The sequence below is a fragment of the Thamnophis elegans genome, chromosome 16 (genome assembly GCF_009769535.1).
Source record: "Thamnophis elegans isolate rThaEle1 chromosome 16, rThaEle1.pri, whole genome shotgun sequence".
Taxonomy (NCBI): Eukaryota; Metazoa; Chordata; class Lepidosauria; order Squamata; family Colubridae; genus Thamnophis; species Thamnophis elegans.
The window spans coordinates 11,716,351-11,740,735 of NC_045556.1; the positions used below are offsets into that span (position 1 = coordinate 11,716,351).

The 24,385-nt window shown below is 43.6% G+C and overlaps 1 protein-coding gene across 5 annotated transcripts in view; it reads left to right on the forward strand.

Moving 5' to 3' along the window:
• ADAMTSL3 (ADAMTS like 3) overlaps nt 1-24,385 on the forward strand; it is a 194,071-nt gene that overhangs the window by 72,083 nt on the left and 97,603 nt on the right. For all 5 annotated transcript variants that reach the window (XM_032232505.1, XM_032232504.1, XM_032232507.1 and 2 more), the window contains 3 exons: nt 11,581-11,708; nt 13,368-13,413; nt 19,440-19,676. In XM_032232505.1, coding sequence (XP_032088396.1) covers nt 11,581-11,708; nt 13,368-13,413; nt 19,440-19,676 — 411 coding nt within the window. The remainder of the gene's footprint in view (nt 1-11,580; nt 11,709-13,367; nt 13,414-19,439; nt 19,677-24,385) is intronic.

Genomic DNA, 24,385 nt, shown 5'->3' on the forward strand with positions numbered 1-24,385 from the left:
TCCACTCCCACCCCACTCCTGGGGTAGGTTACTTCAAAATCTCCATTTTCACCCCACTCCTGGGGAAGGATACTGCAAAATCTCCACTCCCACCCCACTTTTGGGGAAGGATACTGCAAAATCTCCACTCCCATCCCACTCCTGGGGAAGGATACTGCAAAATCTCCATTCTCACCCCACTCCTGGGGAAGGATACTGCAAAATCTCCATTACTCACCCCACTCTTGGGGAAGGATACTGCAAAATCTCAATTCTCACCCAACTCCTGGGGAAGGATACTGCAAAGTCTCCATTCTCACCCCACTCTTGGGGAAGGATACTGCAAAATCTCCATTCTCACCCCACTCCTGGGGAAGGATACTGCAAAATCTCCACTCCCATCCCACTCCTGGGGAAGGATTGTGCAAAATCTCCACTCCCACCCCACTCGTGGGGTAGGTTACTTCAAAATCTCCATTTTCACCACATTCCTGGGGAAGGATACTGCAAAATCTCCACTCCCATCCCACTCCTGGGGAAGGATACTGCAAAATCTCCATTCTCACCCCACTCCTGGGGAAGGATACTGTAAAATCTCCATTCTCTCCCCATTCCAGGGAAGGATATTGCAAAATCTCCATTTCCTCCCCATTCTGAGGCGAGCCAGAGGTGGTATTTGCTGGTTCTCCGAACTACTCAAAATTTCCGCTACCGGTTCTCCAGAACCTGTCAGAGCACCCTGATATAGAGAAGTACTGTGCCCAGCGGACTTGTTTGAGGGACAATTTCCTAGAGGTTTTAGAGCTTTGAGGTTTTTGTGATCAGTTCAGACCTCGAAAGGCACTTCCCCCCCACCCTCTAGGAAATGTCTCTATGACTGCGTAGAACTTCCTTTTCCCAAATGGCCCACCTTCTCTTGGCATTGCTGAGTTTTTTGGACATGTAGGCACAAGGCAGGAATTGTCCTTTTGGGTCCTTTTGCAGGAGTACTGCTGCTACATCGCTGGCATCTGCTTAGATGATGAACTGCTGTTCTGGATCTGGGTGCTGAAGGATTGGCTCCTGGGCAAATCATGCTGGCCGGTGCACTGGAAACCAGAAGAGCAGCTGGCGATGGCACACATGCACACTGTTGTGGCTGCCAGTGGCCAGTGGAGCTGGCAGCAGATTCGGACAGTGAGGAGGTTGGGGAGAAAGATGGGCCAGTCCTGGAGTCTGGGGAAGGCTCAGATGAGGGCTCTGTGTTGGAGGCTGAGAGGGGGCCAGGGCAGTCTGCCAGTTATCAGCTGCCTTCAGAATCAGACATCAGTGAGGCAGATGAACAATTGGAGCCTGTTCCCAGTGCACACATGCACAGAGTTGCCAGACGAAGGAACAACTGAAGAACAGGGGTCGCCTTGGGAGTAAGGCCACAGGTGGGCGGTGAATGGCCATTCCCAGAGGAAATAAAAGAGGAGCAAAAGGGGAGTGGAGTTTGCAGGAGACAATTAGATTGCTTAATTGGTTCGTGACTCTCTGAGACCCCTTGCCAAATTTTTCAGATATCAGCTTAGCAGCTCTCCAAGCTAGATAAGATCTGTGACTGTAAATCCTCCCTTGAAAGACTTTACTGGATGTGAATGAGCAGAAATCACAGTAAATTAAAAAAAGTTTTTTTTTGTTGGGACAAGGAGTTTGCTTCATCCTCTTGGGAAGCCTCGGTCAGAACACTTACAGGGAAACTATTACGGTCGTCCTCAACTTACAACAGTTCATTTAGTGACCATTCAAAGTTACAACAGCACTGAAAAAAGAGACTTCTGGTCATTTTTCACACTTAAGGCCGTTGCAGCAGTCCCCATGGTCAGGTGATGAAAATCCAGATGGTTCACCACTGACTCACATTTATGTCCATTGCAGTGTCCCCCCTTTGCGACCTCCCGACAAACAAAGTCAATGCGATTCAGCCAGATTCACTTAACAACTGCGGGGGTTCACTTAAGCAACCATGGCCAGCAAAAGTCGTAAAACGCAGCAAAACTCACTTAACACATCTCTCACTTAGCAACAAAAATTCTGGGGTTCGATTGCGGACGTAAGTTGGGGACTACCTGCATTTGATTCTGCAAGCAGCAGATTCCCTTGGGATCCACTGTCCTCTGATACGCTCAAGGCAAAGCAAGTGAATTCTGTGTACCTTCCCTATGTTATTTTCCACGCTGAATTCTAAAACGGCAACATTCCTTCTGCTTAATGACACAAACCACTCGAGCAATGATTTGGCAAGGTTTTTGGCTTCGCTGCTCGCTCTTGAATTGGTTCCAAAATAGTCTCTCGGACTGGCATGCGATCGCTTCCCTGGCACACAACCCTGGACAACATTTTTCCTTGACTCTTCCTTGATTTGCTGTGTGGAATTGGCCACTTGCAGTAATATCGCCCGTCTTCCGCGGATTCCTTGCTCAAGCAGCCTTTTCCAGAGTAGAAGTGAAAGAGTTGCCTTGTGACGACCTGTGAGGCCGGCACTTAAGACAAAATTTTGAAATTACAGCCGTCCAAACGAAAGAGCCGTCCTATCTTAAGTTTTTGTGGGAAGCTTTTTGTGTCGACGTTCCTATAATCCTATCTAGGTGTCTTCAAAGCGTGACCAGGTATTGTAAAGGTACTTTCCCAAAGGAAAGTAACTGTTGTTAAAGTTAGCATCTTTTCGGCGGTGCTAGCGATATACGCTACCACTCTAATGGCAGGAAGTGAAGAGGAACTAAAGAGCCTCTTGATGCGGGTGAAGAAGGAGAGTGCAAAAGTTGGCTTGAAACTCAACATTAAGAATATTAAGATTTCAGATTTCAGATTCAGATTTAGTTTATTTGTATGCCGCCCTTCTCCAGGAGGGACTCAGGGCGGCGAACTACTCAAAAGGGGGAAAGGAGACATAAAACACAATACATGTAATTAAAATACACAAGAATCACACAGCCATACAAGTCGAGAGGGGAGGGGAACTCATCAACCCCAGGCCTGCCGGCACAGCCAGGTTTTGACGGCTTTCCGGAAGGCCTGGAGAGAGGTGAGGGTCCGAATCTCCGTGGGGAGTTCATTCCAAAGGGCCGGAGCTGCTACAGAGAAGGCCCTCCCCCGGGTAGTAGCCAGGTGGCATTGACTGGTGGACGGATCATGGCATCCGGCATTCCCAATTCCTCCCTCAAAGAGGGAACAGCCAGGTCAGCTTCAACACATTATTGCAGGCTGATTCAACAGGAACAGCTGATTGGCGGGTAGATCGGCCTCCCTGAATACCCCCAATCAGCTGTTCCAGGCTGCAGGGATTGCCACATACCATCACCTCCTCTGTTTTTGACTACATTCGGTGTATAAGACGCACCCAAATGTTCACCCTCTTTGGGGGGGGGGGGGGACTGGGTCTTATACTCTGAAAAATATGATAATTTTTTTCTAGTTCCACTTATTTTAGCTGTGTGTTTCTTTGCTTTAGCTAATGGTTGTGTTGCTTCATTTTGGGCTGAGATTTCATTATGACCGATTAAACTGTTATGTGACACCCGAAGAGTGGAGTTAATAGTCAATTCAGCAATTTAAAAGAAGAAGAAGAAAGAAAGAAACGAATTGCTCTATGTGATTTCTCACCAATCATGAGACCTACTTGATTTTTGGAGAGAACCGTGGAGATTTGAGATGTCAGTGAAACAAAAACAGAGCCATGCTTCTCTTGGCTTCTGAAGTTCCCATCAAAAACATGGTGCCAGGCAGAAGGCCAAGATGCTTGGCAGACTCCCATTTCCCACTGGCTGGTTAAGCAAGACATAACCCAAACCCAGCCCTTTTGTATAGGGATGCAGACGGTGCCCCACAACGCATTAGGCCTCGTTGGCAAAAGAGAAAGAAGATCCTACAACCGAGGACTGAAAGAGGATCTGAGATTCAAGAACAATAGAAAAAGGAAGAACAATGGAAATTATGAAAAAGAGCTACTTCTCAGCATTTACTTGTTTTATACACCAAGATACCCTCCCTCCCACTTTCTGTCCCTTCCTCCCTCTCTCCTTCGCTCGATTCCTTCCTTCCATTCAATTCTCCCTCCCTTTTGTCTTTCCTTCCTTCCTTCTTTCCTCCCTCTCTTCCTCTTTCTAATCCTTCCTTCTGCTCAATTGTCCCTTCCTTTTTTCCTCCCTTCCTCCCTCTCTTCCTCTTTCTTATTCTTCCTTCCATTCAATTCTTCCTACTTTCTTTCATCCCCCTCCCTCTCTTCCTCTTTCTAATTCTTCCTTCAATTCAATTCTCCCTTCCTCCTTTCCTCCCTCCCTTTCTTTCTCTTTCTAATTCTTTCTTCTATTCAATTCTCCCTCCCTCCCACCCCCTTCTTTCTTCCCTCCCTCTCTTCCTCTTTCTAATCATTCCTTCCATTCAATTCTCCCTTCCCTCTTTCCTCCCATCCTCCCTCTTTTCCTCTTTCTTATTCTTCCTTCCATTCAATTCTTCCTTCCTTCTTTCCTCCCCCTCCCTCTCTTCCTCTTTCTAATTCTTCCTTCAATTCAATTCTCCCTTCCTCCTTTCCTCCCTCCCTTTCTTTCTCTTTCTAATTCTTTCTTCTATTCAATTCTCCCTCCCTCCCACCCCCTTCTTTCTTCCCTCCCTCTCTTCCTCTTTCTAATCATTCCTTCCATTCAATTCTCCCTTCCCTCTTTCCTCCCATCCTCCCTCTTTTCCTCTTTCTTATTCTTCCTTCCATTCAATTCTTCCTTCCTTCTTTCCTCCCCCTCCCTCTCTTCCTCTTTCTAATTCTTCCTTCCATTCAATTCTTCCTACTTTCTTTCACCCCCCTCCCTCTCTTCCTTTTTCTAATTCTTCCTTCAATTCAATTCTCCCTTCCTTCTTTCCTCCCTCCCTTTCCTCCTCTTTCTAATTCTTTCCTCTATTCAATTCTCTCTCCCTCCCACCCCCTTCTTTCTTCCCTCCCTCTCTTCCTCTTTCTAATCATTCCTTCCATTCAATTCTCCCTTCCCTCTTTCCTCCCATCCTCCCTCTTTTCCTTTCTTATTCTTTCTTCCATTCAATTCTTCCTTCCTTCTTTCCTCCCCCTCCCTCTCTTCCTCTTTCTAATTCTTCCTTCCATTCAATTCTCCCTTCCTCCTTTCCTCCCTCCCTTTCTTCCTCTTTCTAATTCTTCCTTCAATTCAATTCTTCCTTCCTTCCTCCCTCCCTCCCGCTCTTCCCTTTCTAATTCTTCCTTCCATTCAATTCTTCCTTCCTTCTTTGCTCCCTCTCTTCCCAACATAATTGAGAAGATTATATTGGCCAATTAGAGAAAGAGTGAGGATCAAATTGCAAAACAATGTTAAGACAGGAGAGTGACTGGCTTGAGAGGAAGAGGATGGCTGGGGGGAAAAATCAGGAATGTGGAGTCTCAATAAAATCATGCGAAAAGTACATTGATGAGACGTTTTACAGCCAAAGAGGAAGTATGAAGGCATATATGGACATGGGTAAAAAAAAAAGGATGGTTTTACAAGGATAGAAAGTTACAGAGAATTTATTTTGTATTTAATTATCAAATTTAGAGACCACACATCTTGCTAGCAAAGTTTTTATACTACATAGTATGGCAAAAGTAAAAGTTTCCTTGTCTAGTCATGCCCAATTCTCTAGGGTACAGTACAGTATTCATCTCCATTTCTCGGCCGAGGGAGCTCGAGTGGTCCAAAGACATTTTTGTGGTCATGTGACCAGCATCACTTTTTGCCAAAGACTTATGGAATTCAGTTATCTTCCCACCGAAGTGGTACCTATTTATCTACTTGCATTTGCATGATTTCGAACTTCTAGGTGGGCAGGGGCTGGAACAAGTAACAGGAGCTCACCCCTTTCCGTGGTGCTGAAGTCTCAAACCTGAGCCGTCAGTGTCTTTAACCACTGAGCCACCATGTCCCCTACATATCATATAATATAGTAAATGGAATGGATGTCAAATACTTATATCTATACAGTATTTCTTTTTATTTTCCTTATCTCATGCCTTTAATCTCTTTGGCTATACAATGTTGCTTATCTGGAAAAGGTATATGGGTAGTATGTATCAGAACTGGGTTGCTGCCGGTTCAGCCCGATGGAATTCAGGCCTGGGTAGCAGAACTGGTAGTGACCCAGGCCTGCCATGCCCCTAAACTGGTTCCCTCACTGCCGCTGGGCCGCCACCATTTTGGTTTTTAGTGACGGCGCATGTCAGTGGTGGGTTTCAAAAATTGTTCAAACCTACTCTGTGGGTGTGGCCTCCTTTGTGGGAGTGGCTTGCCACCCATGTGACCGGATGGGAGTGGCTTGCCACCCATGTGACTAGATATGAAGATGCCGACAACACTTGTCAGAACCACCTTAAATTACCTCACCCACAGCACTGGCATGCATAAGAATATGATGTATGCTTGTTTTTTAAAAGGCATCTTTGGTTTGCGTTAAAACAACTTCAACACACGCAATGTTCTGATTACACCACAAACGCAGTAGTCATCCTTACCTTTCACAGAGGCACAGAGTTTTATAAATATGAGCATGATAGTGTAGAATAATCATATCCAAGGACCAGTGGTGGGTTTCAAAAAATCTTGGAACCTCTTCTGTAGGTGTGGCCTGCTTTCCGGGTCCACTGGTGGAACTTCTTCTAACCGGTTCAGTAGATTTGACGAACCGGTTCTACCGAATAGGTGCAAACTGGTAGGAACCCACCTCTGGCGCATGTGCTGTTCACTGTAAATTGTTCTGCACATGCACGAAGAACAATTTACATTGAATAGTGCACGCATGTGTTGTGCACACGTTGCAAACTGATAGTAAAAACAGCAGCAACCCACCCCGGGTATGCATGTAGGCATGTATGTATGAATCCTGGCCAAGTGAAGAGGGTTACTTTTAGTATGGCTAGATACAACTGCTGAATTCCTGGAAAATTTCATAACAAATTACGATAAATTGGCCGCTGATTTTAAAACAAACAAGACAAATCTGTTCTTTTATGCAACTTCTTAGAATTTTGGGCAACTCATTCGACAGATGTCAGATATAGGAAAGAAAGAGCCCCTTGACAGTTGTATTATAATTAAACTTTTACAGCCTCTTTGTTCCTCCCCCTGAAGCCTTTTGCACTCATCATTCAGTTCAGTTTAAGTGTATCCAAATTGGAAAATGATTCTTTATGTAACCTTGTTTAGGTTTCTCTCTCTCTTTGTCTTGGAAATAAAATAGGTTGTTGATTTCTCAAGGCAGATTTTTGTCCTTTGTAAAGAACAGCATGCTTATCTATCAACAATACTGACTTTATTTTGTTATAATTATATATTAACAATTACAGTAATAATACATTTACTCTGATGTTGCGGTGGCCAATCTCATTTTATCTATCTTTCTATCATCTTCCTCCCTCCCTTTCTCCTTACCTCCTTACCTATCATCTATCACATCATTCATCCGTCTATCTATCTATCTATCTATCTATCTATCTATCTATCTATCTCTCCATCCATCATCATCTGTCTGTCTGTCTGTCTGTCTGTCTGTCTGTCTGTCTGTCTGTCTATCTATCTATCTATCTATCTATCTATCTATCTATCTATCTATCTATCTATCATCTATCTATCCATCCATCATCTCTCTCTCTATCCATTATCTATCCATTATCTATCTATCTGCCTTCCTGCCTTCCTGCCTTCCTGCCTTCCTGCCTGCCTGCCTACTTACCTACCTACCTATCTACCTACCTACCTACCTACCTACCTACCTACCTATCTCCATCCATCCATCCATCCATCCATCCATCCATCCATCCATCTATCTATCTATCTATCTATCTATCTATCTATCTATCTATCTATCTATCATTTCTCTCTATCTGTCTGTCCATCATCTCTCTCTCCATCCATCCATCATCCATCCATCCATCCATCCATCCATCCATCCATCCATCCATCTATCACATTTCTGAATCGCCCCTCTCCCTCAAAGAAGGACTAATCCCAATAGTTAGACATATACCGCTTCATAGGGCTTTCAGCCCTCTCTAAGCAGTTTACAGAGTCAGCATATTGCCCCCAACAACAATCTGGGTCCTCATTTTACCCACCTCGGAAGGATGGAAGGCTGAGTCAACCTTGAGCCTGGTGGGATTTGAACAGCCAAACTGCTGAACTGCAGTGCTGCATTTTAACCACTGCGCCACCTCGGCCCAATATTGTACCATCCAATGGAATTCCAGTTTCCCATGTTAGCTGGGAAATGAGATGTTGTATTCCCAACAGATTTGGGAGGCGCCAGATTGGAGAAGCCTCCTATGATTTTTTTTTTTAATGGACCTACTATAACTAAGGAGCAGAACATTGTGTTACTCTAACCTCATAATACAAATAGTACTAGCTTGTGTTTCTTTAGTTTTCAAGTTTGGCCTAGCTCGGAAGGCTTGACGAGTAGTTGCCCAGACGTTTGCAGCACAGATTGAGACACAAGAACTAGATGAGAGGTCAGCAACCCGTGACTCTGGAGCCGCATGTGGCTCTTTCATCCCTCTGCTGTGGCTCCCTATCGCTGGTCAACACCACAATTTTGAGAGTAGCATCCAGTTGGAAGGAGCCAGGAGGAGACGCTATGGCAAAGGGCTGGTTTTCTGGTCAGCTCCACAATTGATAGGGTTTTTGGTTAGGGCAGTTAGAGGAAAAAGGATGCCGCACTAGGAGGAGACTCTATGGTGGGGGAACCTGACTTCTGGTCAGCTCCAGAATTGAACGGGAGGGGGGGCTTCCAGTTAGGACCTTTGTGGCTCTTTGAGTGTTTAAGGTTACCAATCCCTGGAGTAGATTCAGCTCCACAGCATAGGTTTATAAGGGAATCTATCTGTGCAACCATATTTTTTTTTTCAACCTGCCTTTATAATCCAGAGGTGTGGAACAAGGACAGAGCAGGGCTGTAGCTCCCATTCTACCTGACCCTTTCTTCCTTATTTCTGAGCCCTGCAGAGCATATTTATCTTTGCAGGAACCAGGGAGTACGGTTATGTTTTCAGCACTAACCCTCCTGCCAACATGGCCTTTGGCCAACACAGTGCTAAGAGTGTTTGCTTTAGGGCTCCAATAATTCCAGCAAGCCTTCTTTTCTCTTTACAAGTATGGAGTGAGAATTGTAGGACCCAATCTTATCTCAGCCTCCTCCACGGTCTTTCCAACAGGAGTTGTTCTCCTGCTGTGCCTTTTTTTTCTCTCCAGTAGATAAGAACCAATTGTTCTGAAGGACTTCCAGTCCCCCCAAAAAATCTAATTTGCCATAGAGGATGATCAAAGTTCTCATTTGTCCCATCCCGTCTTTCTTCATAACCATTCGACTAAATCAGTTTCCACGCTGTTGACTTAAATTCCAGCCAGTTCAAATAATTCATCCCATGGGAAAAGGAGTTTAAAGTAGTTTTGAGCTGGCCTATCGTTTACTAGAAAAATAATATTTGATTTACTAGCTGTCAGCTTTCATCAAATCTGTGCATTATATTTGTCTATGCTGTGAAGCCAATTTCAAATAAAGAGAGAGGGAATGGGGGGAAATCAGCAAAGAGCATCGCTTTAACTTGAATTGACTCACAGTTAGGAATTAAATCAATAATCAGCTATAACTAGTACAGAGAAGAGCAATATTTTGTTAAGAGGCTGCTGGGGGAATTACTCTGTAATTAGCTTTTTAAAATGTTTTTGTTGGTTTAGACCCATGTTTTTCTGGTTGTTGATATCTGGGGCCTAGTGTTCTTTCACATGAAGGCAAAGGATACCATTCCTCGAATTAAAAAAAAATATTGTTAAAATATGAGCATATGCAGTTGATGAGAAAAAGAAGGCCATTGATTGGACCACAACTTATTGATTAATTATATTAAATTAGCCTATAACCTGGTGTTGCCTGGGTATTTATTTATAGGGGGAAAATATCCGGACCAAATGTAATTTCTAATGTTGGATTTTCCCCCTTGCCAGAGGGAGCCCCCTTGGGAAGTACCGTGAAGCTGTTACCATGGCAACTCCACTGTGCTGCACTGTAGAATCCATTTTACGCAGTACAGTAGGAGCCATGTTAGGACACAACCGTCTATGTCCTTAACAGAACACACACGCCGAGGGGCTTTAGGTGTGTTTTACCTCCACAGTATTTGTTTCCAGAGAGTAAGTCAAAACTTTGGCTGAGGGATGACACTGTGTATACAGAGACAAAATCACAGATTTGGCTGAGGGATGACACTGTGTATACAGAGACAAAATCACAGATTTCCCCTCCTGCACCAATTCATCAGACCATTGAGAGCTGCCCCCAAACTAGATATTTCCCACTTTTCCCCAAGAGTAGGATTGATTCAGAACTTTGGGGAAGGTTGAAGGTTCAGAAGTTGAGTGAGCCCTGATGATGCAGTGGTTAGATTGCAGTATTGGAAGCTAATTCTGCCAACTGCCAGCAGTTCGATTCTCACCAGGTTCTTCTCTTTCTTTTAGCGCTATTGTCATTTTATCCATTTCTGCGCATTCGAGTATTATACATTAATATAACTCTTATTTACATTATGACATGATACCCATGTTTTGATGTGGTGTTGGGGCTTAGTAGATCTTACTAAATGAGGGTGGCCAGTTTTTTTAAAATATGAATGAGTAACATTTTAAAGATTAAAGGAGGCACAAGTCTTTCACCAGCTGTCTGCAGTTTGGCAGATCGAATCTCACCAGGCTCAAGGTTGACTCAGCCTTCCATCCTTCCAAGGTGGGTAAAATGGGAACTCAGATTGTTGGGGGCAAGAGGCTGACTCTGTAAACTGCTTAGAGAGGGCTGTAAAGCACTGCAAACTGGTATATAAGTGCTATTACTAAATGCGAAGGAAGGAAGGAAGGAAAGAAGGAAGGAAGGAAGGAAAATAGATGAAGGAAAGAAGAGCCATGGTGGCACAGTAGTTAGAATGTAGTACTGCAGAATAACTCTGCTGACTACCAGCAGTTCGATTCCGAATGGCTCAAGATTAATTCAGCCTTCGATCCTTCCAAGGTGGGTAAAATGAGGACCCAGATTGCGACCCAGATTGCTGTGGGCAAGAGCCTGACTCTGTAAACTGCTTAGAGAGGACTGTAAAAAGCACTGTGAAGCGGTATATAAGTCTAAGTGTGATTGCTATTTCAGAGTTTTGGAACTTGTTTGGGCACGATGACCTCACCTGATTCCTCTTCATCTCTGGCAGCTGTTTTGATGAGGCAATAAGAACTCACCCCCAACTTAGCCTTCAGTTTTCCATCCCTTTGTCTTTAGTTTCATAGCCTTTAAAATTATAAGCCTGTCTGGTTGTTAATTTTATATAAGCTGCTGTGGGCATTCTCCCCCAACTTGAGATTTCGAGGGACGTTTGCTAGATACGACACAAAAAGTCATATCCTTGGAAAAGAGGTATTCATCTAACCCCCCACTGCCTTGCAAGATCCATTCAGGCTCTCTATCTGTGGGATTTGATCTCCATGCCATGAAAAGCCAACCGATAGAATGTTCAAAATGCACAGTTTTTTTTTTCTGGATTCCTGAATTGCTTCTCTCTTTCTTTTGGGCTTGCAGACTTCAAGAATCACCCAGCCAAATGAAGATAAAGAAAGTGGCTGGGATGCCTGGGGAGCATGGAGTGATTGCTCACGCACCTGTGGAGGAGGTGCCTCCTATTCACTACGGAGGTGTTTAAATAGCAGGTTGGTCATTCTGATGGCAGAATGGATTGGATTCCTGGATTCGGGAGTCTCTCAGCCCTAGATATCTAGGCTGCTTGCATTAAATTGTTGTGGCCTGCCAGTGGAGCTGGCAGCAGATTCGGACAGTGAGGAGGTTGGGGAGGAACATGGGCCAGTCCTGGAGTCTGGGGGAGGCTCTGATGAAGGCTCTCTGTCAGAGGCAGGGATGGGGCTACAGCCATATGTCAGTTATCAGCTGCCTTCAGAGTCAGACATCAGTGAGGCAGACGAACAGCTGGAGCCTGTTCCCAGTGTGCGCATGCGCAGAGTTGCCAGATGAAGGGAACAGCTAAAGAACATCGGTTGACTTGGGAATAAGGCCATAGGTGGATGGTGAATGGCCCCTCCAGAAGTGGGTTCCTACCAGTTTGCACCTATTTGGTAGAACCGGTTTGTCAAATCTACCGAACCGGTTAGAAGAGGTTCCACCAGTGGACCCGGAAAGCAGGCCACACCTACAGAAGAAGTTCCAAAATTTTTTGAAACCCACTATTGGGCCCCTCCCAGAGGAAATAAAAGAGGAGCGAAAGGGGAGTGGAGTTTGCTGGAGGCAATTAGTTCCCTTAATTGGTTCATGACTCTCTGAGACTCCTTGCCAAGTTTTGCAGAGATCGTCCTGGCAGCTCTCCAAGCCAGATAAGGTCTGTGACTGTAAATCCTCCCTTGAAAGACTTTGCTGGGTGTGAAGGAGCAGAATTCACAGCAAATTAATAAAAGGGGTTTTTGTTGGGGCAAGGAGTTTGCTTCAGGCTCTTTTGGGAAGCCTCGGTCAGAACAGAAATGCCTCTCCCCCCAAGGGAACAATTTAAATACAAACAAAGAAGAGATTTTAAAATGTTGAAGTAGGATATCAAGGGCTTAATGTGGAAATCTACCCAAAGGTAGGTAGATCACTGGGCTTTCAGAAGGTATAACAGAACAAGAGAAAAACAGTCCTTAGTTCTAAGCTGCTTCTCTCCTTGTTTAATTTCCATCCATTGCTTCTTCTCCTACCTACAGATGCTTTGGAGAAAAGGTTGACTTCTTCTTTGTGGCAACCTCTGAGATATTGGAACACTGCTACCATGTCACCCCCTAGTCCTCCTTCTTTTTAATTAAAGTAGACATGCCCAATCCCAGTAGCCATTCATTCTTTATTTTAGCCTCCAGTCCCCTAGTCATCCTTGTTCCATTCAGTGGTACATTCACTGGTTAGAGATCTAGAGTGGCTTAACCCTTTCTTCCCTGTTCTTTTTCTTTCTTGTTCACAGGCTCCCAATCCATTGCCCATTTGAGTTCCCTATCTTGCTGGCAGCGATCCTTGATCTCTGCATTGTATAAGTTGAATATTTGCTCATAAATAATTCTCTCTGTTATCTAGCAGGCTTGCGCTAGTGAGCCCTATACAATTTTGTTCATAATTTTTCAGAATTCATTTTAGGTTGAGATGTTCCACTGCTGTAAAGGAGAGGAAATTAACCCATCATCCTCTAAACATAATTAAACATGAGATATGTATGCTGTGTGTGTGTGTGTGTGTGTGTGCGCGCGCACAGCAAAAATAATAATTTTACACCCTTGTCTTTCAGTGAGATTTCTTTAGAATAACTTCACTCAAGCCTTATTTTTCTTGTCTTTCAGAAACTGTCAAGGCAGAAATATCCGATATAAAACCTGCAGCAATAATGTAAGTCTGGTCTCTAATTCTGTTTGACTGTTCTTGCCTTTCCCAGATCAAACAGCTTTAAAGTTCTGGCAACCTGCCTTCTTTTGTTAAAGTAAAGGAAGGGGGGAGGATCAGAGCCCAGAATATTTATTTTTCTCCCCAACAGTGAGATTAAACGTTCAGAAGCTAAATGTAAAGGTGTGGGAAAAATACAGCTCTTCAAATGTTGAGTTTGAAAGTATTAATTTTAAATTTGAAATGGATTGATTAAAATGATTGATTCAAACTTAGAAGCCTACGTAGACTTGATGACTGTACACAGATGCATAGGTTGGAAGCAGTGGTGGGTTCACATGGTTTGGACCAGTTCAACAGAACCGGTAGTGGTTTGGCGGTCTGGGTGACTGGAACCGGCAGCGACCCAGGCCTGCCATGCCCCCGAACCGATTTCCTGGTCAGCGCCGTTGATGCCTTGTTTTTCAGTTCTGCGCATGTGTAGAACAATTTTATTTGCATTGCGCATGCATGCACAACATGCATCAAGTGCAGGGCAAAGCACACACATGAGGAACCGGCAGTAGTGCCGGCTACAACCCACCCCTAGTTGGAAGTGTTCTCACCTAGACTTCCCGAGAGCATGAGGCAAACTCCTGGTCCCGACAAAAACCCCTTTGATTAATTGACTGTGAATTCTGCTCATTCACATCCAGCAAAGTCTTTCAAGGGAGGATTTACAGTCACAGACCTCATCTGGCTTGGAGAGCTGCCAGGCCGATTTCTGCAAAACTTGGCAAGGAGTCTCAGAGAATCACGAGCCAATTAAGTGAACTAATTGTCTCCTGCAAACTCCACTCCCCTTTCGCTCCTCTTTTATTTCCTCTGGGAGGGACCATTCATCGTCCACCTGTGGCCTTACTCCCAAGTCGACCCCTGTTTTTTAGCTGTTCCCTTCGTCTGGCAACTCTGTGCATGCGCACACTGGGAACATGCTCCAGCTGTTTGTTTGCCTCACTGATGTCTGACTCTGAAGACAGCTGATAACTGGCACACGGCTGTGGCCCCCTCTCTGCCTCTGACACAGAGCCCTCATCAGAGCCTTCCCCAGCCTCCAGGACTGGCCCATGTTCCTCCCCAACCTCCTCACTGTCCGAATCTGCTGCCAGCTCCGCTGGCCACTGGCAGGCCACAACAGGAAGAGACCTTGGAGATGTTCTAGTCCCACCCTGTGCCTAGCTGATGAGAAACTATTTGCACATTTTTTAATGTACTCGAACTTTCATGATCCCTAAACACGTATTCTATTGTTTTCTTCTTTGCATTTTATCAATGTAATTGGTTTGGGTTACTTTTTCCCATTGCATGAGATCTGTAGTGAGTGTTTGAGTACAGCTTCTCTTTCTGGAGCAAAACTCTTATTTTGGTCAAAGATCTGGAAAAGATCTCCATGCTTTTTGGAAGTGCAATTCGTAAAATAAACTGGCCACAGTATCTTGTCATCCGACGCAAAATTGTTTCCTAGAGGCTCTGTGGATCGTCTCTCGCATCTTTCCCCAAACTTTTTTTACTGGTGGATATGTTTTGCTGTCAGCTATTAACATATTTTGTTGCTGCATGTTTCCATGGAAAGGTCTAAAAGCCAAAATGTGCACAGAATCAGGGAGTTTAGAATCGGGGCCCGTGCCAAAGAAGGAATCTGAAGTCGGGACCAGGAACATGTGCTCGATTGAAGCTTGAAGGGGGGGGGGGAATGATTGCACTATCACTGCAGCAGGTTAAGCCTGCAAACCACAAGAACTGATCCAAGCAATTCAGGAGACTAGACAGAAGAACCAGATACAACAATTAAGGTGATAGAATAGTGCCAAGGAGTCATTGGGACGTTTCCAAAGATAAAGTTAAAAAACAAACAAACAAGAAAATGTGGGTCTCTCAAACCAAGTTGTAGAAGTTTTATTTGTTATTATTTGCCCTGTAGCTAATTCTTCTGTCTTAGCAAAGTTTCAACTGGCTGATTTTCTCATGATGCAGCTGTATGCAGGTCGTTCTCATTTAACGACCATTTTATGTGGGGAGCTTTAGAAGTGGTGACAGTGATGAAAAAGTAACTTTACAACCAGACTTTGTATTGAACGCAAACTGTAGGTCTATAAGTAAAGGAAAGCTGAAGTAAGAACATAAGTACAGTCACGGCTTCATTTAACAACAAGCTCACTTAACAACTAAGTTGCCAGTCCCAATTGTGGTTGCTAAATGAGGACTACCTCTGCTATCTTTGCATTCAAGAAGTGACAATCAACTCCAGCAAGACAACATGAGGCTTGTTCGGTCCCCCCCCCCCCCAATACTTTGAATTGCTCCAATTTTCTTCACCCTTCCTTGAAGGAGTTTTATGATGTGTGAGCCACATAACAGAGCAAATTTATGTCATTAATTTGAGGAACACACCCACGTGTGACTTAAGTCCAACACATGATGGGAAATATCTTGAATGTTTACTATAATTTTGCAAAGGCTTCCTCGTTCTTAATCTTGCTCAATTTCATTTTGCATTGCTGAATGTACATTAAACGACCAAGTTATGGCAGTGCACAGTCAATTCTGCATATTTATTTGTAAGTGTGATTTAAGTCAAAATTGCACAATTATTTCCGCCCTGAATGCTTCCCTTGGCCTCAGCTATTATGCTGGGTTCAGTGTCTCTACAAAATTAGTTTCTCTTCCCTATCTTCTTTAATTGGGCTTTGCTACATTTAAACAAACAAGCAATAGCAATAGCACCTGGACTTATCTCCTGCATTATATAGCTTTACAGCCCTCTCTAAGCGGTTTATAGAGTCAGCCTATTTCCCCCAACAATCTGGGTCCTCATTTTACCCACCTTGAAAGGATGGAAGGCTGAGTCAACCTTGAGCCTGATGAGATTCGAACTGCCAAATTGCAAGCAGTCGGCAGTCAGCAGAAGTAGCCTGCAGTATTGCACTCTAACCACTACGCCACCACATCTAACTGCTTAGAAGCAAAGTTAAGTTGGAAGATAGTTGAGAGCAAGTTGATACAAGCTTAGGAAGCCACTATTCAAGTCTTCCTTCTGGTTTTCCATAAAACTATGCCCAGAATATGTGTTGGACACTCAAAAGAGAGATAACCTAGAATGTGTTTGATTGTCTTCTGCCTACTGTAGGAAACTCACGGAGTAGTCTCTTTTGCCAGCTCCAGATCCTAATGATCCTAAGCTCCAGATCCTAATGAACACTGCTTATTAGGGACCCAGTGTTGAAAACACCCTCCACAGTTAGAAAGAGGGTGGATACTGCTCATAGTTCTGTGTTTGAATTTTACAGCCCAGAATACAAAATTAGCTTTTCTCCTTTTCATTTTAAGGTGAAACTTAATAGCAACAGCAGTTAGACTTATATACTGCTTCACAGTGCTTTCCAGCCCTCTCTAAGTAGTTTACAGAGTCAGCCTCTTGCCCCCAACAATCTGAGTCCTCATTTGACCCACTTCAGAAGGATGGAAGGCTGAGTCAACCTTGAGCCTGGTGAGATTCGAACTGCCAAATTGCAGGCAGGCGGCAGTCAGCACAAGTAGCCTGCAGTACTGCACTCTAACCACTGCGCCACCTTGGCTCTATTATATAATTAATAAACTATCATTTATTATACTGGGCAGGGCTGGATTTTGCCCAGCAGCATGTTAAGATCGGTCAAAATTTGACAGCTCAAATTCCTGCTACCTAGTGGTGTTTTGTGTAACTTTACCTATTATTTCATTTATAGTCTAGTCTTAGATTTCTTCTCTTTTTATTCAACTCACTTGCCCCTATCAATCTATTTCATACGTGTGTTTAATTTTGCTTTACCAGTTTTGTAAACTAGACTGGTTTATCGGTGCCGGCAGATCACTTATGAGTATATTTCTTGTTTTGGTCTGAGACCAACATAAAAAATTGACCTAACCTGTGCTGTTCACCTGCTTAGTTTGAAAATAGAAACTACTATCTGCCTGACGATGTTTTTATCTGTCTCCCAGGACAACAATCTGCACAAGCTGTTCCTTGTAAATTGTGACATTGTTCAGTCTTCCTTAAGCCTCCATGTTTTGTGTTTCCTTTTCTGCTTTCCATTCTGCTTCTGTGATTTGCACATGGAAGTGTTTAAGATAATCCTTATGGGTCCTATTCATTGAAAGTAGAGGGGAATCTTGTTTAGACCATTTCCCCATAAATTACATGTTTTTCTGTGTGAGGAAGCCAGCTGTGTTCTCGCCAACATGATTTGGCTTCCATGTGTAATTTTAGGATCTTGGCAGCCTATAAATATGAACAATTAATTGTTTGTGTGCACAGATCCATATATATCTGTAACTCTGTCTATCTAGGGAAAACATGCCCATATATAGAAGCACCATATACATCCTCATTGGTTTATATTCCCTGTTATTAGCATGGATCTGAGATTGGTACCATGAACCACGGTGGTGCAGTGATTAGAGTGCAGTACTGCAGGCTACTTCTGCTGACTGCCGGCTGCTTGCAATTTGGTAGTTCAAATCTCACCAGGCTCAAGGTTGACTGAAAGGAGACAATGATTGCTTGGGCTAAGAATGTCGGATACAGAATAGAATTAGATAAATGGCAGAAACGATGGGATAGCAATGCAAAAATGACAATGTCAGCTGAATATTAGGAAAACTTGTACAAAATGTTTCATAGATGGCACTTTGTACCACTTTGGCTTGAATGTATAAAGATAGATCAGCCAAGTGTTGGAAATGTAACCAAACTCCAGGTTCGTATTACTATATGTGGTGGAGACATGTCCCAAAACTAAAAAATACTGGTTGAAAATACATATCTGGTTGGAAAAAATGACAAAGAAGCATATTGAACTGAGACCATTTTTGTTGGGCATCCTACTGGAAAAAATACGATAAAAAGACTATATATATAACCAATTTTGTTGTATTTAAGTAGAGTGACAATAAAGATTATACCTATGCTTATATTTGATTTCATGTGTACTGACTTTGGCTAGGATCGTATTCGTATTTGCACAACAGTGGAAGAGTGAGGAGATCCCGTCAGACAAGAGGGTGATTCAGAAAATAATGAAATGCGCAGAAATGGACAGATTAATGCTTATTATCAAGGACAGAAAAGAAACTGAATATTTTTTGACATGGGATGTATTTTATCAATGGCTGGAGAACAGAAACAGAAGTTAGGAAGAGGACATACAAGAAGAGAAAGTGTTACTCTGGAGAGAAGTTTATGATGATATTATGTATTTAATTTAATTTAATTTAATTAACCACATTTATATGCCGCCCAATCCCGAAGGACTCCGGGCGGCTTACAAAAATAAAGAGAAAAAAAGACACACATAACAAAAGAAAATGGTTTAAAATAGCAACACCTCATACATTCATTCTAATTGGGGCTGGACCTCAACAGTGAGGTCAACAGCCCCAGGCCTGCCGGAACAGCCAAGTTTTTACAGCTTTCCTGAAGGCCATGAGAGTGGGTATGGTCCGGATCTCTGGGGGTAGCTGATTCCAAAGAGTCGGAGCAGCCACAGAGAAGGCTCTCCTCCGGGGGCCCGCCAGCCGACACTGTCTGGCTGACGGCATCTGAAGGAGGCCCAATCTGTGGGATCTTACTGGCCGCTGGGAGATATGTATGTATGATTATAATTATCTTGATATGTAGTTATATTATCAATGTTGTTGCAATGAATATAACAACTATGTGGCCTATGAACTGTCAAATAATTGTACCCAGTTCACACATTGTTTGATGGAGATGAAAAGTATTATAAATAAAATAAATCAATCATAAAAAAAATGGCCAGGCAAGTTAATCTATTATGCACTAATTTCTAGCCACAGTCGTATAATGTTGACTTAGAAGTAAGTCAAACTGAGTTACATGTCGTCAAGAAACGGCTTAAAAATGAAAGCGGGGTTTCGTGGGAGTGGGGTGGATAATTTTTTTTACTAGAAAATAATAATAATAAAACCTCCTCATTTTTGTTTTGTTTTTCCAGGATTGCCCCGCAGACTCTGGTGACTTCCGGGCCCAGCAATGTTCAGCTTACAATGATGTCAAGTACCAAGGACATTCTTATGAATGGACCCCCATCTTTGATGATTCCAGCTCTCCGTGTGCCTTGAAGTGTCAAGCTTTGGGGAGAACTTTGATCGTTGAGCTTGCTCCCAAAGTTCTGGATGGCACCCGCTGCAATGCCAAGTCCTTGGATATGTGCATCAGTGGAATATGTCAGGTACGGCATTTTTTGCAACTCGGTTTTCAGTGGTATCTGTGTATTGTGGCCTGCCAGCGGCCAGCAGAGCTGGCAGCAGAGTCGGATAGTGGGGAGATTGGGGAGGAGCATGGGCCAGTCCTGGAGTTTGGGGAAGGCTCGGATGAGGGCTCTGCATCGGATGAGGTGGGGCCAAGGCTGTCTGGCAGTTCTCAGCTGCCTTCAGAGCTAGACAGCAATGAGGCAGAGGAACAGCTGGAGCCAGTTCCCAGTGTGCGCATGCACAGAGCTGCCAGAAGAAAAAAACAACTAAGAAATCAGGGTCGACTTGCGAGTAAAGCCACAGGTAGACGGTGAATGCCCCCTCCCATAAGAAATAAAAGAGGAGAGAAAGGGGAATGGGCTTTTGCAGGAAACAATTCATTCATTTCAGGAGTGTGAAGATCTGTCCGTGTATGGATGCTAAGAGGACAGAAGAAGAAAAACGGTTGTCCCAGGACATATTATGCAAAATAAGAGAAGAAAGATACGAGGGTTTTAAGATAAACAGAAATTGCATTTCCTTCCCACCCAGAGCCATATCTGAAGACAAGCAATCAATCTAGCAATTTAGCCCGGATCCTTGGGTTACAGAGATACCCCAGTCTGGATTTACTAACACTTTGCCAGCAGTTTTGAAACACAAAATGTAAAATTTATCCACACATAATAGATTTTAAAAAATGGGAATGAGGGTTAAACAAAAAGCTTTACTTGGAGTTTCCCAACCTCAAAGGTGCCCCTTAACTAATATGACTCCCCCCCTCCACCTTTAAAAAGAAAATACAGGAATAATTTTACCTAGGATGGTTTTGCAATTAGCCTTCTTTTTGGCAACACAGCTACTACCACTCTATTAAACGCTTGAACGTGAGCAATTCAAGAAACCTTTTGACATGGTTGATGAGAAGAGTAGGTGTACACTCAGGGAAAAAGTGAGACATTTGGCAAAAGAATAGCATTGGGATTACGACAACCTTAAGCTGCACTGCCCTGGGTTTTATGTCTTTTTAATGGAGTTTTCATTCCGACCTACAATTACTCCAGCGTATAGCAGTGTAGCCACCTTGATTAAAAACAAACACACCACACCTAAGAAAATGGCCCTCTCTCTGCCATTTTTCCTCTGTCATGGGAGGAAAAAATCTGTATCTGGAATTGACAGGTTCTGCGTCATTAATATTTACTGCTATATTTTTAGTATTTTCCCCAGAAGGGAAAGGCGAAATGTTTAATGTTGTCTGATCACCACTCTCTAGTACTTTAGATGTGTTTGTGTGTTTGTAAGCTTTTTTTGATACTCTTAGAGTTTAGCAATAGCTATTAGGTCTCGTTTTACTGGGAATTATTATTTAAAACCTCGTTTGTACCAGAGGTGGGTTTCTACCGGTACGGATCGGTTCAGCCGAGTAGGTAGTAACTCGGCTGAACCTGTGACTGTAGCGGTTCGATCCTGGGCGCCACCATCTTTATTTTCTGGTCTGTACTTGCGCAGAACAATCTTCATTGAAAAAAAATTATTATTTCTTTTTTTAATGGTGTGCAAAATTTTTCGGGCACCGAACCGATAGTATCGCCAGCAGGAACCCACCCCTTGTTTTGTACAGTATGGAGATCCAATAGAAGACTATATTTGTGGCTCAGGGTTGACTTATACCACACCAATAATTGAGCAGTAAACAATACCCCACAATCAACCTAGACCAGGGATGTCAAACTCAAGACTCAGGGCCCAGATCTGGCCTGCGGGATGCTAAAGATCTGCCCTAGAAACAGAGAAGGAAGAGCCGTGGTGCATCTGCCAGTGAAAACGGAGCTCACAACAGCCATGGGCAGCCTTGCTGAGCTCCGATTTCACTGGCGGAGGGTTGCAGGAGGCTGTCACAGCCAGAAATGGAGCTTGGGAGCTCTTTCTCGCCGGCGGAACGCTTGGGTCACCCCAAGCACCCCCCCCCCGACATGAGTGACGTCAAGCTGGCCACACCCACCTCCAAGGTCAAACACAACCCTGATAGAATAGCTTGACTTCCTCTTCTTTGTGGCAACCCCTGAGATATTGGAAGACTGCTATCATGTCTCCCCTAGTCCTTCTTTCCATTAAACTAGACATACCCAGTTCCCGCAATCGTTCTTCATATGTTTTAGCCTCCAGTCCCCTAATCATCTTTGGTGCTCTTCTCTGCACTCTTTTGTCTTAATTAGAAATTAGAATCATTTGTCTTAATTAGAAATTAGAATCATTTGTCTTAATTAGAAATTAAGAGGAAATCTTCTAGAATGGCCATTCCTGCATATCTTTCTTGTCAGTAGCAACCAGGGGATCAAGCCAGTTCTAAGATTAGCCCAGTCCTGGTGTTGACTTGAAGAGACATTTGGTCCAATTTGCAGTTTAATGTGGCCCTCAATGAAATCGAGTTTGACACCCCTGACTTAGACAAACAATTAAACACTATAAACTGTCATGCCCCTGTTGGAGCCTGAATCTGTGGAGGACAAGCCAGAGCCGGAGCCGACAGAGATCTAGGGGGGCACCTTTATTGACTTCGGAGGAATGTGGGAAAGACCATGATGAGGCAGCCCAAGGCCCCTTGGGATTGGGATGGCTTGCTAGCCGGGAGGTACGGGGGCAGGATGACCGAGAGAGGGCAAGCAGTGGAAATTTGGAGCATTAAAGGGGAGTTTGAACTCTCAGCTGGCTGTGTGGCCTTCGTGCCTTGTCCAGGGTCATCACAGTAAACAATAGCCTAATCAAGGAGCCACCAAGAACAACCTCACCAACCCTGCCAAGGAAAGCCAGTTGTATAAAAACAGAGAGCAAACCCCACTTCCTTCTGGCACTGATGATATTGCCTAGCTGGGTAAGGAAATGGCACAAGAAAACAATCAAACTCAGAGAGTACCAAGGACTCCACTATTGCAGCTATACAATAAAAAGGTAAAGGTTCCCCTCGCACATATGTGCTAGTTGTTCCCTACTCTAGGGGGCGGTGCTCATCTCCGTTTCAAAGCCAAAGAGCCAGTGCTGTCCGAAGACGTCTCCGTGGTCGTGTGGCTGGTGTGACTAAATGCCGAAGGCGCACAGAACGCTGTTCCCATCCCAGCAAAAGTGGTTCCTATTTTTCTACTTGCATTTTTTACGTGCTTTTGAACTGCTAGGTTGGCAGAAGCTGGGACAAGTCACGGGAGCTCACTCCGTTACGCGGTACTAAGGATTTGAACCGCCAAACTCCCAACCTTTCTGATCGACAAGCTCAGCATCTTAGCCACTGAGCCACCACATCCCCAGTTATACAATAGAGATTTATAAAGAGTTATTTATTTATTTATAAATTTATATATGGTATGGAAAAACATCATTTTCTTTATTTTTTAGGACTTTGGGCCTCTGAATGAATCTGAATTGGGGGATAACATCTAGTTTCTGGTTGTAAATAGGATCACTATAGCAGAGCAATTAGGTTACATAGAGAGTTGTCTATAGAGTGCGTATGAACTGAGACTTAAAACCAACTTGTGGTGATTTAACGATGCCAACTTACAATGCTTCTTTTATGATTTTTTTTTAAAAAAGGGAGCCTAACTAATGCATTTCAAACTTTAGGAAATGCAGCCCTGCTACCAATAGTAATTAAAAAGGGGCATTTGGCTGCTTTCCTAGAATCTGACATCTTTACTTTTTCCTGGTTCAGAAAGAGGCATTCAATCATCTAGATGATCCACTTTCACGAATAACAAAAACAGAAGGAATCAATTGAATGAGTCGAAACAATGAGAGAACTTAAACAACAGCAGCCAAATTACAGGGTGACCAACAGCTGCCCCCAGCATGGAAATGGGCAAAACAGAGAAATCGGCCAAAGTTACACAACTTGGAAATTCACTTCTCCTGACTTCTGACACCTACTTAGCACTAATCGCCAAAGGCTTGGCAAAGGCTTTCAAATTAACTCATCTAAATCAATATGCCATATGACTGCTGTGGATGATTTTGTCCTTCTGCTTGGGACCAAAAAAAAAACCCAACACAATCCTAGGCTACATTAATGGAAGGATAGAATCAAGATCATATTGAAGGGTTAATACCAACTTTATAATGCCTTGGTAAGGCCACACTTGGAATCCTGCATCCAGTTTGGGTCACCACGATGTAAAAAAAGATGTGGAGACTCTAGACAGATGTGGAGACTCTAGAAAGAGTGCAGAGAAGAGCAACAAAGATGATTAGGGGACTGGAGGCTAAAACATATGAGGAACAGTTGCAGGAACTGGGTATGTCTAGTTTAATGAAAAGAAGGACTTAGGGGAGACACGATAGCAGTCTTCCAATATCTCAGGAGCTGCCACAAAGAAGACGGAGTCAAGCTATTCTCCAAAGCACCTGAGGGTAGAACAAGAAGCAATGGGTGGAAACTCATCAAGGAGAGAAGCAACTTAGAACTGAGGAGAAATTTCCTGACTATTAGAACAATTAATCAATGGAACAATTTACCTCCAGAAGTTGTGAATGCTCCAATATGGAAGTTTTAAACAAAATATTGGACAACCTTTATCTGAAATGGGTTTCCTGCCTGAGCAGGGGGTTGGACTAGAAGAGCCCCAAGGTCCCTTCTAACTCTTGTTCTTCTGTTAATTTCCTACAAAGGATTTGTATGCTTCTTCTGAAGCTGCTGTGTTTGCTTCTCTCTGAAACT